Below are 16,963 nucleotides of genomic sequence, written 5' to 3'. Positions count from 1 at the left end.
AGTCACTTAGCTCCCCTCCCCCCTTTCCCCCCAGCTCTCTCCACTCTCCACTCTCCATACCCCTATTTCTATCTCCTTGCCCCCTTTTCTTAGCTCCCTCAAAACTTATCCTCTTCACCATCAGCCCCACCCCGGTACCTAACCCACTTTACCATTGGTTACTATCAACATGTCTTCCCTATCAAACCTCCCCTCGGAAACCCTCGCCCTCATCCTAGAATACCTCGCAGAATCAGACCTAGCCACCTTGATCCTAGCGCAGCGGGTATGCAAACGTTTCCACGGGGCTATAGACCGTATACTCTTTCATAAGCCCCCCTTCTTATCACATCCCATACCGGCACCTGTTGTCGAAACCCCAAAGAAAGTAGATACTAGAGGTAGTGACAGCGAGAGCGAGAGCGAAAGTGAGAGTGATGGTGATACTGGCAGTGACGGTGAAAGTGAGAGTGAGAATGAGAGCGAGGATTGTTTCATCGAGGAATATAAAGACGACTTCGCCGACATTGTAACAGCCCTCCCACCCCTCCTACAGCGTAATTTCGGACCGCTGTTTGATAGTACGGCGATCCTGGGATTACCTCCCGGAGCGGGCTCGAGTAGCCGCAAACCCCCCACGGAAGTCTTCCGCCGGCTGCCGTGGGTCGCTAAACGCTGCGATACGGGAGATGGCGTGCCCCGCGTACGGCATATGCGGGAGTGTCCATTCTTAAGGCCTGAGGCGAGTTGGAGGCGCTTGAGCGCTACTTGGGGGTTAGGAGAAGAGAATGCGATTAAGAACTTGGATGTTATTAAGGTGGTTACCGTGTATGGAGGGACGGGTATGTCGTTTGACCAGTTGGAGATTCCGAAAACGAGCGGAAGTGAAGGGGGTGAGGAGACGGGGGAGGAAGAAGGTGGCTTAACGCTTGGCTTGCTTTACGATCTTCTTGCTTCGGGCAAGGGACACTCTGGACAGGCAACGATGCACTGGCGCGTGTTGCCCAATCGCCGGCTTAGCAGTTACGACGGTTGGTTACGTGTGCGCGACCGGGAGCGATATCCACGCACAGAGTCCATCGAGCACTTGTTTGTGCCGGAGATGGGGTCAGCGGTGTTGTATGTCAAAGCCCATAGATCGTGCACGATGGGCATGTCTATGGGGAAACGTATCGAGAATCCTGATGATGTCCCCTGGTACCCGCGAGTTCTTGGTAAAGAAGATGAGGTTGTGTTGCATATGTGGAAGGGTTGTAAGCCGGAGTGGAAGGATTTATTTTGAGTGCTTATATCTTAGGTGCTGATGCCGCAAATACAATCAGGATAACAAGATATAGTTTTTCCCATATTACTTCAGAGATAATCAGAGACTATTATGAATAGCTCCTATGAAATTCTACCGAAGTTTTATGCTACCGGCAATGTTCGTTCTTGTTCTTGAATAGTGGGGATTCTTTCCGTAAAGGGTAATTAGGAGCGTCATCCGACCAATGAGACCTCTCAATCGCCAATCTAGCAAACTTCAACTATATAGTACCCAGGTATTTCTTATGATTCTATCCACCGGTGCTCGTGGAGCGATATAGTAGGCTATATGTAGGCGTTAAGAGGTGCGACTAGATTCAAAATTTGTTCTAAAAGCCGCAGCAGCACATCTGGCTTGCCTTAGGTACTTAGGTAGGTAGACAACTTGCTCCCTCGTCTCAATTCGGACCCGATGTCAGCTTGGGGTCCTACTCCCGAGGATCCTATCGTTGTATTCATTGAGCCAACGAGTCTGGTGGTTGAGGGAGTAATCGTCATCTTCTAAATTCCTGACGGGAATGTCGCAACAACGTACCTATGCCACATTACCCAATAGCCAGTAACATTCTTCCTATGACCGTGCCGTACGCAAATCGAGAAACGCCCCACATGAGCCACGTCCACTCTCGGGACCGAATAGTTTGATTCAAATACTTGACAATCTATTCTACATAGAAGTCCTGGTAAATAAGTTGCTAGAAATACTTTTTTCGGGGCTCGCGCCTTTGAGATACACCCGAATTTTGACGTATGGTCGTTGGCTGACAAAGCGACTCGGTATCTTTGTGCGTGGCCAATGGAGCATCGTCAACTTCGGTGTTCCGATATGACCAAAACCAACTGCAAATTTGAACCATGTACCATCCCATTGTATGCTGGGTCCAAGTACCTACCTAGGTAGGTAATTTTAACCACGATTTTCAAGAGTTCAGTTTAATAACTAGGTAAGTGATGGCATCTCTTCAGCATTGGGGGCTTACCCAAGTATCTACCTAGGTAGGTCTGCAGGTTATAATGATGTTCAGCATATAATAAGTCCGGTATAGCTTTTAACAATCTTCGTTGATGTCGACAACTCAGATGATATGTAAACTAATGATGAGGTGAGTTGCAGAAATTCGGAACCAAGAAAAAAGCCAGCCCTCGTTAAACACGCTTTACATCCCGTCCATTGCAACGTTATGACTTGCGTCCCGTTTTATAATCCGTGAGCTTATGCCAAGGTGGATTTTCCGCACCCGATGATAACAATAAGGTAACTTATGCTTATTTGTTGTACGACGACGGCCGTTTGCCGCAATTGTGGGGTTATACTTAGTTGGAGGGCCGAGTATACCACCCCTTTATATTTAAACCTGCTTCTACTCTAGTAAAAATGTGAAGAGTAGCCACAAAACGTAAGTCTTCCGGGAACCCTAGAAAAATCGCAAATTCCAATAGCCAAAGCAGACAGTCGTCAATAACCAAGCCCATAAAAAGATGTACCTATGTTAAAAAGTGATAGATCCGACCTAGGCGAGGGATTTGGGGTGTCACAGCATTGCGCATGTACTGTGATTGGTACCATTAAGGGGGCCCCCAAATATAGTACATACATCTAGGTAGGATGGGGGTCGACGCCGCATCTGTATGCTGCCGAGGATACTACTGTTTATTACACTTCAGTTCGGAAAATTAGTCGTGTGATCTCAAAGGATTTCTCCTCAAGGATTTGCGACTCCTTTGAATTCAGCTTTCGCATTTAATCGACGTTCTGCAACATATTTCTCGAGAGTGCCCAAGAAATGCTGTTACCTTAAGCCCCTGCGGCTGGAATGCAAAAATACTAGATCCGAAGCCACAGATCTACCCTTTACCACCACTAGCTTCGACTAATGAAGCTGTTGCGATACAACTGAAACATGGCGCACCAACATTACACAGTGTGAGAATACTTGGTGGGCCATTATAGTCCGAAGGCGTTGTATTTTAGGGTATGTAAAAATTTACACTTCGAATCCCTCAGCCCGATATAAATACGTTGATGGTAAGTAAGGTACCTAATCGCAGTATGTTATGATATGGATGATTGATTTCCGGCAGAGGATTCCGGGTAGTAGTAGGAACGCCTATAATTCCAGGTATTATGTAATGCTAGTACACACTGTTTGATTTGACTAAGAAAAGGGGGTTTGCCATTAATCCACCCCGCCAAATCGGTCTCCCGTATTCGGTTTATCTATGGCACTTGTGCGGTATTAAATTATGATTATAGTCAGTTGTTCTATTCATTTACTGTACCTACACAAAATAAAATGGGGAGGTTTTATACATTGCATATTGTTGAATTGAGAATATGGAATGAATACCTAAAGCTGGGATAGGTCTTTCCTCTCACCTCCGCGACTTCCCTACTGTGCGCCGGACTCCCGGACAAAGGAGGCCGACATAATAGCGAGAAGTTAGAAATGGCCGTCCATATATTGTCATTTTTGGTAGGACAGTGTCCGATACCTTTCGGTATCTCTCCAACAAGGGGTCCGTAACCAACCCTTCGGGTAGTGCTCTGCGTATGCGCAGGATACCCCCAGAATATACACTTATATAACAAAGAATTTCTCCTGAAAGCCATCATGCTTGCTCTTCGTGCACATTCCCATACACCCACCAGGTCCCATTCTATTATACTTTCTCTACATCCCCTCCAACGCTTATATATCGTCTTTCGGCTCCAATTCCAAATCTCAACAAGATCATCGCTGCATTCAAGATGCCTAGCACTAATGGTCAAGCAAGCAAGTACGATGCCACCCCAGGTCCTCTGGGTTTGGCATCTGCTTCGCTGGAGGGAAAGGTAGCTCTCGTTACTGGTGCTGGTATGTAGCTGAAAATATTCGGATTTTACCATTTTCCTTCCTGTTTTCGTAATTGCAACCCTACCCTCAGCTAGCCTCCGGCGCAGCGAAAAGTTGTGGACGGCTACCTGCATTCCGAGACCATGTCTGGGACATGCGATAGGCGGGCACCCCCAAGCGGAGTCCGATAGTTCGAGAGACATGCAGGCGCCCTCACTTCGAAATGGCGATTATTTCCATATTAGCTGAGACATGATTCGCTTTACTAACTTATGCATGCAGGTCGGGGTATTGGCCGCGAGATGGCCCTTGAGCTCGGGCGTCGCGGCGCTAAAGTCATCGTGAACTACGCTAACAGCTCGGAATCGGCCGAAGAAGTAGTGCGACAGATCAAGAAGAACGGCTCTGACGCTGCGGCAATCAAGGCAAATGTATCAGATGTTGACCAGATTGTACGGTTATTCGACCAAGCCATCAAGACCTTTGGCAAGCTGAACATCGTCTGCTCTAATAGCGGTGTCGTATCTTTTGGGCACGTCAAGGATGTTACACCTGAAGAATTTGACCGTGTATTCCATGTTAACACACGTGGTCAATTCTTCGTCGCCCGTGAGGCCCACAAGCACCTAGAAGTCGGCGGTCGCCTTATCCTTATGGGAAGCATTACAGGCCAGGCTAAGGGTGTACCTAAGCACGCCGTCTACTCTGGTAGCAAAGGTGCTATTGAGACTTTCGTCCGCTGCATGGCTGTTGACTTTGGTGACAAGAAGATCACTGTCAATGCTGTCGCACCCGGTGGTATTAAGACTGATATGTACCACGCTGTGTGCCGAGAGTACATCCCCGGTGGTGACAAGCTTAGCGACCCAGAAGTTGACGAAGTGAGTTTGCTGCTCCAATTCCCACCCCCCCCCTTCAATTCTATTTAATAGATGACTAATATGAATCTATGTAGTACGCCGCGACATGGTCTCCTCTTGGCAGAGTCGGTCTCCCTATCGATATCGCTCGTGTCGTTTGCTTCTTGGCTTCCCAAGATGGTGAATGGGTCAATGGTAAGGTTATCGGTATTGATGGCCACGCCATGATGTAAAACGGGAGGGTGTTCCAACCCAAATTGGCGGGGGACATTCAACTGCAGCCCTGTATAGTACTAGCATAGCTGATGGAAACTGCCGTGTGTAATTTCTTAGTCCGGATCGTCGAATACTACTTGAGTAAAATCCAGATTTGTCTCGTTTTTCGTGGTTCGATTATCTTCATTCGGAGGATTGCGCAACGAGAACCGCTATAGGTATCATCATATACTTGGAGAACTGGCAGATCGACAAATGAAGCTCCGGCAAGTTCTTGGAGGAGGTAGCCCCTGTTCATTCACGCCAATTGAATGATGATTCTTTGAAAAACGTTTCGTTCCGAGCTTATTGAGAATATGATTTTCGCCGGTCTGCTGCTGAATGCCAGTGGGGAATGCCCAAATGTATCACGGATATACTACCTTTGGTGTAGTCCAGATTTGCAAATCCATTGCTCAACAACCATATAATCGTTCCATACCTACCTAGGTAGGTACCCGAGTAAGCTGAGTTCACTCCGCTACAAAGATAATGATTCCAGCTACTAAGTATATTGTAATAGTGAGCATAATACACTTTATCAGACATATGTGAGAAAGAAGTATTTACCAAGTTATGACATCACAATTCCAAATAGTGTCCCGTGGCTGCATATTTGGGTCGAATAGGAGACCCCGAAGATGTTGCGGCCCACGCGGGTGTATAAAAGGGTGATCAACTTCCTCATATTATCGGGCGACTTCGTTTCTTTTCTTCTCCCAAAAGCCTCTTAATTTCTTTGTATACTACACCGTCATCGGGCTCCATTGGGCGTCGTACTTTACACTACGTTTACATTGGAATCGACAATTTCAGCCCGAAAGAAGCTATGCGGTACTTAATACCAGCATGCAATTGCTTGCATGGGGGCGGGAGGCCCAGTTTTCACTAATTTACAGCCTCAACAGGGGTAACACCCAGACACTAACGACCCCCCCCACTTATAATATGGTCTCCGCGGTAGCCAACATCTCAGTCTACATACCTATCCTATCTTTTATATACATATGCCCAATGGAAGAGGCTCCAGAACTCCGATTCGGCCCTTGTCAGCTGTTACAATACATCACTAAGGTAGGCTATCGGCACGACATACTCACATGAGACTTAAAGGAGCGTCTAAGTAGGCAGGCTGTGCTTTTGTGTTATATCACAGCCTACAGCATCTGCAGACTTGCCCTGATGTGGAAAAAAAACCATTTATATGTACAACCTCGGGTACTGCACATGTGTTTTGCTACGTGGCCTGTCCCACCCGTTTAAAATATTCTTTAGACCACGTTTGCTGATATCGTGAATTGTGTGTGTGGGTGGGTTATGCTAAGAAAACTACACTTTTATGATCTATTTTTTCGTTCTTATATTTCACATACGAGATTTTTATTCAGTTATTCTACTCGATTGAGTCTTGATAGTAGATGCTACTTCTCCCTTCATCCTGAGAATGTCATTCTACCGGGACGGCCCAGAGAAGCCCAAGATAAATGGCATTCACCCGGTCCGGAGCCAGGGTGAAATATGTGAATTTAAAACTTACCACGAAACTATCAAAAATGGCCAAAGTTCGACTGAGTCTACATCGGATGCTTTTGGTTTAAACAATTCTCGCGGCGAGGATGGCACTTATGCCTTGGTTATCAGAAGGAAGTTCGAAGAACATAAACCAATCAAGACAACATTGCAAGTCAATTCCCCTCATATCCAGAAAGCGTTTCGTGATGTGGTTAAATCATACATTGCTGTTCCGTCGGACTTCACCTCTTCTTTGGAACTGCATGGTCCATTTGAAATGTTAGTTCACCATTGGGATGATCTCAATAAATATCGATGCTCGACGGATGAGGCCGTCGCACGGGAACATCTAGATCTTCTTTTCGGGTTCATGGAGCATGAAATCAAGCCTACTCGCGAGAGGGCTCTTAAGATGATAGAAAAGCAACAGATTGCTTACGAGAATGCATGGGTTATATATCGTCCTGGCGACGTCATGTATACTGAAGTTAATGGTCATCCATGGCTTTTGGTATGCACGAAGACGGCATACGAGGAGAATATGGATATTGGACCATATCTTGAGGTCCACTGCTCTTACACGGATGACAATGGCATGGTAGTTGGCCAGGCTACACATGTTGTCAGTATGAATCAGAGGACTAAATTCCCCGCCGGAAATCCTGTTTCTATCACGGACTTAGATATCTATCCTCGTGAATTTGTTGAGGAGGAGGAGGATAGCCTCGAATACCGCCTTAAGGTGCGTGGCGAGAAATTTCTGTCCCTAAAGGATCTTTCAGCTGTGGCTTACGGTACGTACATGATGACAATTTCTACATTGCTTTGACAAATTGATTTTGATATTTATATTGCGTTAAAATGCCGTTATATGACCCGAACAGGGAAAGGGGTCACCGAATCCGAACCCGAAACCACCTTGCCCAGTGCTGACATAGGAACAGATGGTCCCGCGGAATGGCTTAAAGAGCCACCATTTGATTTTTACGATCCGTCAAGGTGTAAATTCCGCGGCGTGTGGCTCCCTTACACCGAAACAGGAAGGATAGTCCTGGATCGAAAGACCTTCGGCCAGGAGCAGCCATTAGGTAAAGCTCGGGTAAAAGTGGCGTCCCCAGAGCCTGTATATTGCCCTCCGTATACACTTGGTTACTCTCTAGGCCGCAAACAATGGTGTCGATTTTTGGTTGATCACATCCGTGAAGTCAATTGGAACCCTAAAGCATGGGACTCTCTAGTGCTCCCAGATAAGGAAAAACGTCTTCTCCGGGCTCTGATCTCGTCACATGCGTTCACAAAGAATCCTCGTGATTTTATGCAACAAAAAGGCAAAGGCCTCGTGGTCTTGCTCCATGGCACCCCTGGTTCTGGAAAGACACTCACGGCAGAGACCGCTGCGGAAGGGACAAGGAAAGCTCTTGTTTCGACTTCGGTCGGTGAACTCAGTAAGGGCGGAAAGTAAGGCCCCTCGCTTTCCAATGAAATAACTTTCGTCACTAATATGATGTACATAGTTTCATTTCTGGTTCTGCGTCATTTGAAAGAGAACTGAAAAAAGTCCTCCAGTATGCTACAATCTGGCAGGCAGTAGTACTCCTCGACGAAGCGGATGTATTTCTTGAAGCTCGAAAGGATGTAGGAAGTTCTGAACGAAATGCTCTAGTTGCTGGTAAGTCTTTCTGTAGGTATATAAGAAATGCTCAGGAGTACTCTAATGCGGCTTTTGTTAGTGTTTTTGAAGGAACTTGAATATTTCGGCGGCATAGTCTTCCTTACAACTAATCGGGTAAATTCCTTCGATATTGCTATGAAATCCAGAATCCATCTTTCCCTTAGCTACACGCCACCTGAAATGGAAGTCCGTCGGAGTATCTGGCTGCACTGTCTTAGGTCTGTACCTGCGCATGCTAGGGAGATGGATATACAAAACGCTCTCGGTTTCTTGGCGGATACTAAGTTGAATGGAAGAGAGATAGCGAACGCGGTGAATACCGCTAGAACGCTAGCTAGGTTTGATGACGCACCTCTTACGCTTGGTCATATAGAAACTGTCTTGGAAGTTAGAAAAGCTTTTGACGAGAGTCTGAAAACTGGCGGGTTGCCTTGAATGGTCTGAACATGGTAATCGGTGAGCACACTGATGATAGGTAGGTTGGAGGATGATCTTCATATGTCAACGCATTTGTTTCTATTGCTTACGAACGTTAATGGTTCAAAGGGGAGGCAAGACTTAATAGCTACGTTAACCATGGCATCGAAGACAAAAACGGAATGTATTGGGAAAACATACTTGGTTTGACCTTGAACCAACCCTTAGATAGAGAGCAGATAAGTGAGCCTTGTACCACGCATTACATGTCTCTTTTTTATTCCGGTAGCACTTAATGATCACTCATTTCGAACTAAGATCGTACTGATTAAGGTGAAGGTGTGGTGTTGAACGGATAACAGAATGCAGACCTACTTCCTAGATACCCACTCCCTATAAGACGGAGTCCCATTTTGCTTAAATGGGATGTTTTGGAGGCTCTATTTAGGAAGCTTTTGATGTAGTATCATATCTCTATTGAAGCCGTATATTTTTTTCTATATCACTGGGGATATCGAAAATGAGAAAGTGCGATGGCAGACTAGGGTGTTGACATGTCATAAAATTGAGGAATACCCTAAAGTATACGAATAAATCAGACAACCTGTGTAATTCAGTAATTTTTTTGATCACGTGAGCGCCTTATGGGATACCTAGGTAGATATTCTCTAATTCCAAAGAATATTGAATAGCCTAAGGGGTAGCTTCAAACTCGCCGTCTTGAATATTTAGCGAGTTCTGGAACTTCGTTATAATCAAATAAGTCCGTCAGCTAAATGCGGTACAATGCGAGCTCCCGTGAGTGATGGATCAATCCGCGAATCATACTTGTCAATGCCATCTATCGGGGCGTATTTCTCACAGAGATAGCACATGTTATTGTATGCCCTACTTCATGTTTTAGCGCCGGGGTGATGTGGTGGAGGAAATTGGAACTCACGTTTTTCTCAGAATGCTACCTGGGTGACCGGCAGAGTAGTTGATGGCTCCCTTGAGACTATAGAGTCGATTTCTGTCGTCGAACTCATCTGCTGGCTCTGCTGCGGGGTAGTGGCGTAGATAGTGCTTCTTATACGATGCGGATCGGAAGACGGAACTGAATTCGCATCTCCAATGGCCTAGTTCCATTTCATTATGCGCATAGTAACTACCGGCATCGAAGAGAAGGGTGTCACCCGTCTCAAGATTGATCCCCATATTCCCTTCCCAGAGGTCTCCGTGAATTATACAAGGTTCGAGTTGACGACCTTCAGCTTGCAGGGGTTCGAGGAGGCGTGGTATTACTTTCCACGCTACCTGCTCAATAGCGCGTTCGTATTCCGGCCAAGGGCCATTTCTTTTAACATCGAGTTCGCAGACGCCGAGAAATAGGTTCCTAAAAAAGACTGCCCAGCTTTCCTGCCAGTCGACAACATGTGCTCGGTCACCGTCACATGTCTGAACATGAAACCCAAATTTACCAGTTGGGGATTGGCTGATTTTGTGTAGATGCGCGAGCCTGCTTGTGAATTCAGCTGGATCTGGGGCAGTGGTGACATCCATGTCGACGAATTCTGATAGGTAGAAATATGTGGCGGGATTTGGAACCTTGTACTTCCCAAACCCAAACGGCTCAGGGATAAAATCTGGCATAACGTTGTAAATTATCTTAGACGATTCGAATTCCCCTCCGAGCATGGTCCGACCAACTTCTCCATATGCGATCTAAGTAGAAGCATTTAGTGCTAGACTCATATTGCGGTCCGGACTATTCGAAGCAGTATTTACTTACTTTGAGGAAGTAATGCTTCTCTGAACCATCCGGATCGAGAGCTATGAGTCTGCCAGTGATCGTCCACGCGCTAGTCCCAAAATGCTCGACAGAGAGAAAAGTGCTTCCCACGGGTAGCGCTGCGGAGAAATAAGCATGGTATTCAAAAATGCTTGTAGGAATCATTACCATCAACAACAGCTTCATCTATTGGGAAAACCCCATCAAGCTGTGCTAAAATCTGTTTGATTGTCATTGACTCCGTCCTATCTTGTAAGGTTGCCGTTGAAGCAAGAGAGCCCGGCGAAACGTCGATTTCCCCCGCCATGGTGGGATTTCTGTTTTCTGGGATATCTAGACGCCTAATAGTATCAGTATATGAGGTTCAAATGACCTTTTGCATTTGAATAGAGGCAGAGAAAAGAAGAGCTCACCATGACTGCGATACTCGGGATTAAATAACACCAGTGTATCTCATATTCTGGGGGAGGGTTGCATACAAGGCGGTTAGGGTATGCAACGTTATGTCTTAACCAGGGTCGTGGAGTTGGGGGCCATTTGAAAGTATTGAGAGCCGCATTTTGGGGGGGGGGGGGGGCGGTTGAGAGGATTCCCCCGTCGGATTCATTCTCGAACATTTCACTGCTTCTTTTCCCGCGATACGCGATAATGATACTATCGCAGTCTGTAGGCATACGCCTATGGAATCTCGTGCTCTGTTAGCATCATGGTTCGTCTGCAAGTCTCTTATGAGCTATACAACGTCAGCTTAACTAATTTATGGACTATAACTAACTTTTCCTTCTACTTAGTTCAAGAAACCATTTTCCTTCCGGAAAAAGAAGGATGGCAGTCAAGATGACCCTCCGGATTACGTCGAAATCCAAGATGCGGAGGACCCCACCTCGACACGAGAGATGCGCTCGGCGAGCACGCCCACCATTCCCGACACCAAATTTCGAGATCGATCGTCAGTTGCTAGCTCTAGTATTAGCCATGCGAAATCTACAGAAAGCCAGTTCTCCACCCCTTCGGAGAACTCGGCAACATATCGCGGGATTGAAGCTTCTAGCAAAGATCCGCTTGGTTTGAAGGTGGTGCATCGACCTGTAGGTCAACGACGGGTGGATATAGTTTTTGTTCATGGGCTGGGTGGTAGTAGCCGCATGACGTGGTCTCACGACCGCAATCCGGACTTCTTTTGGCCGTTGAAATTTTTGCCGCTCGAACCGGATATCAGTGAAGCCCGGATCCTGACTTTTGGCTATAACGCGAACTTTCGCCCGGGAAGCGGCAAGAATAAAATGTCTGTTCTTGATTTTGCGAAAGATCTCTTGTTTGATCTGAAGCATGCTCAAGATGAGTCTGTGCCGGAGTTAGAAGACTTAGGCATGGGAGAGGTATGGTTGACCACATAACGAGCTTCTTATCATTGGACTTAAATATTAATAGTGAACTCAGAAACCCATCATATTCATGGTACACTCCATGGGTGGGCTCATTGTGAAAGAGGTATAGTACTTAGTGGTCATGATGTCACCCTGTGTGACTGTTTGGGCTGACAATGTTTGGTGTTACTATAGGCCTATATGCAAGGGCAAAATGACCCAACCTACGAGTCTATCATCAAAGCCATATCGTCCATCATTTTCCTCTCGACGCCACATCGCGGTACTAACTTGGCCGATACACTCAATCGCATTTTACAGGTGTCCTTTGTTACTAGTCCAATGAATTTTATTGCCGAGCTCGCTGCTGGTTCGCAAACCCTCCAAAAGCTTAATGAACAGTTTAGACATGCAGCCCCAAAGTTGCAGATTGTATCGTTTTACGAGACCCGTCCTACGACCATGTTCAAGAAAGCTCAAATAGTATGTACGCCAACCGACTAGATAATTGTGAGGCTCATCTAACCCTTTATCCTTAGATGGTTCTGGAGAAGGACTCGTCAGTGTTAGGCTATCCCGGAGAGATATCCAAGCCCCTCGATGCAGATCATCACGGTGTCTGCAAATATGAGAGCCCAGACGATCCACGTTATATCACTGTACGAAACGTCCTCAAGACTTTGATCACGAAAGCTAAGCCAAAGCGTACGTTGGCCGACTCGAACTGATGCCTTCAAGTACCTAGGACACTGACATTTTCCATATAACCCAGATCAACCCTCCGAAGTAGATAGTCAATCCGTCGCCAGTTTTGAGGAGTACCTTTCCGTTTTCGAATCTCCCGATGCAGATTACAATTTCTTCCGCGACCGCTGGACTCCCGGAACTTGTACTTGGATTGAACAAAATGATGCATTTAGTGCATGGCTGGAGGATAAGAGCTTCAGACCCCGAGTCCTATGGGTCAACGGCAACCCCGCAAGCGGGAAATCGATCTTATCTTCGTTTATCATAAACCACCTTGCCCAACTTGGCTTGCCTTGCCAATACTTTTTTATACGATTTATGTCCCAGGAGAAGCGGGGGCTGAGTATGTTGTTGCGGTCATTAGCTTGCCAGCTTGCCAACTCAACGCCAGCCTACGGGGAAAGACTTCGCCAACTTCAAGCGGCTGCTGCGGATCTAAAAACTGTAGACTATCGGACAATCTGGCAATGGCTATTCAGACAGACTTTATTCCGTTTAGACCACAACTACCCCATCTACTGGGTTATTGACGGTGTGGATGAGGCGGATCGACCGGCGGCGTTGATTCGACTCTTATCGGAACTAGATCAGACTACCCTTCCTCTTCGCGTCTTGGTCGTGAGCCGGAAAACCCACGAAATCACATCGGCATTCCAAAAACTTGCTAGACAGGTGCAAATGGATACGGTGCGATCTGAAGGAAACATTGTTGATTTTCAGTCTTACATTGGTCACGAAATGGACCTAGCTGGCGATACAGAGTACAGAAAGGAAGTTACTGCAAAGTTGTTAACCCGCGCAAAGGGCAACTTCCTTTGGTTACACTTAGCTGTGCAGAGAGTCAATGCCTGTCACACAAGGCCGGACGTCGAAAAGGCGTTAGAGGAACTTCCGTCGGGGATGGAGGCGTTATATAATCGAATGGCTACGTCCGTTCAGTCTCAGCCGAATGTTAATGACCGGAACCTTGGGCTCAATATACTGGGCTGGACCACTTGTGCTCGGCGGCTGCTGAGCGTTGAAGAACTTCGCGATGCCTTAGAGAATGATGGCGTTCTTGAGATCCATAGGACAATAGGAGATCTTTGTGGTGGCTTCGTCACTATTGACCATGAGGGCAAGGTTGCTATGACACATGAGACGGCTCGAGAGTATTTGGTGCGCAAAGGCGAAGGTTACGGGCCACTGGCAATCAATCGCCATGTTACCAACGATAAGCTTTTTAAGAGGTGTATCGCGCGATTGACAGATACGAATCTACGAAGCCAGATCAATCGCAACCGACCCCCAGCCCTGCTCGGATACGCCATGACCTCGTGGTCCCACCATCTAGTCCTTGGTTCAGTCACTAATCCGAATATCCTGGAAATCGTCATGAATTTTCTTGGAGGACCCCACGTACTCACCTGGATCCATGTCGCTGCTAGGGCAGGGGAGCTCAGAGCTCTAATAACTGCTTCTCGTCACTTAGTAGAAGTTGTCTTCAAGTTGCGACGAATGGACGATGATGAATCCGCAATACACCGACAAGCAGCTGCGGTCATTGAAGGCTGGGCGACCGACTTCGTCAAAATTGTTGGAAAGTTCGGTAACAACTTGAGACGACATCCTGATTCGATTTATAAACTTATACCCCCGTTCTGCCCGGAAGACTCTATGATTTATCAGCAATTTGGTCGCAAAGAGTCCCGGTTACTTCAGGTCTCTGGGTCCACAAGAACTAGTTGGGATGATTGTCTTGCCCGATTCTCCCTAGCTCAAGGGGTCGTCGCGTCGTCAGTGATTGCCGCTGGTAGCAGAATCGCACTCCTCACCGTTATCCGAAAGTTAAGCCAAGTTATCATTTATAATGCGGCGACTTTCGAAGAACAGCGCCGCATAACACATCCTGAACGCGTTTTGAGCATTCAAAGTAATAAGCTCGGCGATCTTCTCGTCAGTTACGGTTATGTGACTACAAGGTTATGGAATGTAGTAACAGGAGAGCGCCTTAAGACGATAAAGAACCCCCCAAGACGTCCACGACCGCATAGCATTCACTTTGATGAGAAACGTCGGTTAGTTTTAGTATGCTTTGAAGACAGATGCACCAGAAGTTTTTCCCTCGAAGACGATGGTGCGGAGCAATGGGATACGCAGGTGCAAATCGACGAACAGAGCTTGGACGATACTACTGTAAATTTCCCTACGGTCGCTTCAATCAGTCCAGATGGCAATATGGTGGCATTCGGCTATCGAAATCACCCAGTCACAGCCTGGGAGTTGGAACCATCCATGTTAATCGGACAATGCAGCATCCCCCTCGATGAAAATGACATGACGACTGAAGTTAATACGTGGGGTGAAGTATTCCGTCTCGCATGGCACCCGCACTCTGGCGAGGTTATTGGCTTGAATCTAGTTGGATTATTGTTTATATGGGATCCCTATGAGGAGGAAGCCAGTGCGACCGTCCATACCGGCGCAGATAACTTCACTATTAGTTCTGACGGTTCACTTATAGCGACGGGGGATGCAGTTGGAGCAGTCAAGGTTTATTCCACTGCTGATTTTTCAATGCTATATCAGCTGGCTTCCCAAGACCCTGTTCTGTACATCAGCTTTAGCGCCGATTCTAGAAGACTTTATGACATCCGGGGGTCGTACTGTAATATCTGGGAACCTAGCGCTTTGATTCGCCTTGCGGATTGTTCGGATCACAATAGCAACAGCGACTCCCACAGCGAGACTGAAAGTCTCACTAAGATGTCGCTTTACGCCGAACACCACTTCGCGAGGGTTGACAATGTCATTGCCTTATCCGGCCAGCCTGTTGGGCCATTGTACTGTTACGGAACAGAAGACGGCGTCGCTCTCTTGTGTGAAGCGGGGCGAGGAAAGATTGGTGAAGTAGAGAGATTAGCGAATTATGTGTCTATTGAACACGTAGCTTGGAGTGAAGATGGACGCTTAATTGCGCTTGTTGATCTAAGTGGGCGCCTCGCAGTGAAAAGGGTTACTCGCTCCCCTGAGAGCCCAAGTTCTTGGCAGGTGTCTGCCCATTTTGATCTTGTCATTTCACAAGAACAGGGACATATCAATCAGATTATGTTCCATCCTACTGGGCAAAAATTGCTGGTATGCACACCAGCTATTTTGTTCTCGATAGATCTTGGATCCCAATCCTTGACAGAGTCCAAATTCGAGTCGACAATGCCCAAAGTTAAGTGGGTTAACCACCCAACAGTAACGGATACTCTCTTGGGATTCGGAAACACCAAAGTGTATGTCTTTGGATGGGGCGATCTACGAAAGCGCGAGGTTTATAGTTACTTTCCGCCCAGGATGGGCAGGTCGACAACGATTTCGGCACCGTCACTAGCTCATGGGCACGCAGGTAGTTTCCAAAAGGATACCGAAACTCTCGGGAGACTCATTTCATCCACCGACTCTCCATATGTTCTCCTAGAAATATCATCGTCGACTAGCTCAGGCCATTTTGAGAGTCAATACTTGCTGATTGACGTGGACAATATGCAAGGTTCCTCCGAGGAAGAATCAAGTCAAGACCCCTTATTCCTTTCATACACACTTTTGCCACAGGAGGTTGCTACTCGAATACGTGAGCCTCTTGCGTTTCTATCCCGGAGAAGACTCGCATTTCTCGATATTGACAAGTGGATATGCACTTGGCGTCTACCAGTTTCCGCTCCAGCAAGACCTCAAGGCAGGAAAGGCTCCGAATTAGGGGTCGCTGGTATCGAGCAATATTACTTCCTCCCGGGGGATTGGGTCACGAGCAACGAGACACGGTTATGTACAATTACCCCGGATGGGACATTACTATGTCCTAGAAACGGCGATATAGCCACCGTCCAAGCCGCGAAATTAAGAAAATAAAAGACGCAATGTAAATACAGGATAGGATTGAATCTGGCAATATCGGCTACGTTAAATGTGTTTTTAAGAGTATAGCATTATACCCGCCCCTTAGCGAACGCTTGTAGATAGAATTCCCCAGAGATTAGGGGCTCTAGATTAGAATCATTAACGTACCCGCCCAATCAATTGAATTATCAATTGATCATGAAGATATCATGTATACCACCGCGTTATAAAAGTCCCAATATTCAGAATCCCGTCTACGGACATGACTTCAAGGGTCAACACTCATTTCGGTGTCACGTGCATAAGATTCTGCAGCAAGGTTGTATGGAGGCAACCCCGATACCGCTTTTTGTTGGAAAAGATCCAGTCATGTTAAG

The 16,963-nt window shown here is 46.7% G+C and overlaps 6 protein-coding genes across 6 annotated transcripts; 4 read left to right on the top strand and 2 right to left on the bottom strand.

Moving 5' to 3' along the window:
- Positions 1–52: 52 nt before the first annotated feature.
- F4822DRAFT_77352 (uncharacterized protein) lies at positions 53–1,620 on the top strand. Its single transcript, XM_051463953.1, has one exon. It carries the CDS (start codon positions 170–172, stop codon positions 1,259–1,261), a length of 1,092 nt encoding a protein of 363 aa, XP_051309195.1. The 5' UTR covers positions 53–169; the 3' UTR covers positions 1,262–1,620.
- A 1,689-nt stretch (positions 1,621–3,309) lies between these two features.
- On the bottom strand, positions 3,310–4,687 carry F4822DRAFT_77193 (uncharacterized protein). The gene has a single exon (XM_051463951.1). It carries the CDS (start codon positions 4,319–4,321, stop codon positions 3,590–3,592), a length of 732 nt encoding a protein of 243 aa, XP_051309194.1. The 5' UTR covers positions 4,322–4,687; the 3' UTR covers positions 3,310–3,589.
- F4822DRAFT_420580 (naphthalenetriol reductase) lies at positions 4,400–5,096 on the top strand. The gene has a single exon (XM_051459707.1). The coding sequence runs from the start codon at positions 4,421–4,423 to the stop codon at positions 5,045–5,047; it is 627 nt and encodes a 208-aa protein (XP_051309193.1). The 5' UTR covers positions 4,400–4,420; the 3' UTR covers positions 5,048–5,096.
- A 1,411-nt stretch (positions 5,097–6,507) lies between these two features.
- On the top strand, positions 6,508–9,181 carry F4822DRAFT_77308 (P-loop containing nucleoside triphosphate hydrolase protein). The gene is made up of 4 exons (XM_051463952.1): positions 6,508–7,539; positions 7,690–8,203; positions 8,260–8,414; positions 8,476–9,181. Exons 1-4 carry the CDS (start codon positions 6,678–6,680, stop codon positions 8,850–8,852), a joined length of 1,908 nt encoding a protein of 635 aa, XP_051309192.1. The 5' UTR covers positions 6,508–6,677; the 3' UTR covers positions 8,853–9,181.
- A 305-nt stretch (positions 9,182–9,486) lies between these two features.
- On the bottom strand, positions 9,487–11,188 carry F4822DRAFT_420570 (Fructosamine kinase-domain-containing protein). The gene is made up of 4 exons (XM_051459706.1): positions 10,774–11,188; positions 10,606–10,724; positions 9,775–10,538; positions 9,487–9,722 (listed from the first exon to the last, which is right to left on the bottom strand). Exons 1-4 carry the CDS (start codon positions 10,910–10,912, stop codon positions 9,590–9,592), a joined length of 1,155 nt encoding a protein of 384 aa, XP_051309191.1. The 5' UTR covers positions 10,913–11,188; the 3' UTR covers positions 9,487–9,589.
- F4822DRAFT_440519 (uncharacterized protein) lies at positions 11,179–16,907 on the top strand. Its single transcript, XM_051462760.1, has 6 exons — positions 11,179–11,347; positions 11,397–11,984; positions 12,046–12,096; positions 12,168–12,455; positions 12,512–12,677; positions 12,745–16,907. Exons 1-6 carry the CDS (start codon positions 11,312–11,314, stop codon positions 16,596–16,598), a joined length of 4,983 nt encoding a protein of 1,660 aa, XP_051309190.1. The 5' UTR covers positions 11,179–11,311; the 3' UTR covers positions 16,599–16,907.
- Positions 16,908–16,963: the final 56 nt, after the last annotated feature.

Source organism: Hypoxylon trugodes (genome assembly GCF_022578975.1).
Source record: "Hypoxylon trugodes strain CBS 135444 unplaced genomic scaffold F4822scaffold_11, whole genome shotgun sequence".
NCBI classification, from domain to species: Eukaryota; Fungi; Ascomycota; class Sordariomycetes; order Xylariales; family Hypoxylaceae; genus Hypoxylon; species Hypoxylon trugodes.
This window is presented reverse-complemented; position numbering and strand designations above follow the sequence as displayed.

What these genes read in the sequence shown, in the direction of transcription:
- F4822DRAFT_77352 (XM_051463953.1), top strand. Translation starts at nt 170, where the DNA reads ATGTCTTCCCTATCAAACCTCCCCTCGGAAACCCTCGCCCTCATCCTA.
- F4822DRAFT_77193 (XM_051463951.1), bottom strand. Translation starts at nt 4,321, where the DNA reads ATGTCTCTCGAACTATCGGACTCCGCTTGGGGGTGCCCGCCTATCGCA.
- F4822DRAFT_420580 (XM_051459707.1), top strand. Translation starts at nt 4,421, where the DNA reads ATGGCCCTTGAGCTCGGGCGTCGCGGCGCTAAAGTCATCGTGAACTAC.
- F4822DRAFT_77308 (XM_051463952.1), top strand. Translation starts at nt 6,678, where the DNA reads ATGTCATTCTACCGGGACGGCCCAGAGAAGCCCAAGATAAATGGCATT. An exon ending in TCTTTCAGCTGTGGCTTACG is followed by an intron (nt 7,540 to 7,689) that starts GTACGTACATGA and finishes ACATAGGAACAG; the next exon opens with ATGGTCCCGCGGAATGGCTT. An exon ending in ACGAAATGCTCTAGTTGCTG is followed by an intron (nt 8,415 to 8,475) that starts GTAAGTCTTTCT and finishes GGCTTTTGTTAG; the next exon opens with TGTTTTTGAAGGAACTTGAA.
- F4822DRAFT_420570 (XM_051459706.1), bottom strand. Translation starts at nt 10,912, where the DNA reads ATGGCGGGGGAAATCGACGTTTCGCCGGGCTCTCTTGCTTCAACGGCA. An exon ending in AGATGAAGCTGTTGTTGATG is followed by an intron (nt 10,725 to 10,773) that starts GTAATGATTCCT and finishes ATTTCTCCGCAG; the next exon opens with CGCTACCCGTGGGAAGCACT. An exon ending in AGAAGCATTACTTCCTCAAA is followed by an intron (nt 10,539 to 10,605) that starts GTAAGTAAATAC and finishes GCTTCTACTTAG; the next exon opens with ATCGCATATGGAGAAGTTGG.
- F4822DRAFT_440519 (XM_051462760.1), top strand. Translation starts at nt 11,312, where the DNA reads ATGGTTCGTCTGCAAGTCTCTTATGAGCTATACAAC. An exon ending in TCTCTTATGAGCTATACAAC is followed by an intron (nt 11,348 to 11,396) that starts GTCAGCTTAACT and finishes CCTTCTACTTAG; the next exon opens with TTCAAGAAACCATTTTCCTT. An exon ending in GTGGGCTCATTGTGAAAGAG is followed by an intron (nt 12,097 to 12,167) that starts GTATAGTACTTA and finishes GTGTTACTATAG; the next exon opens with GCCTATATGCAAGGGCAAAA.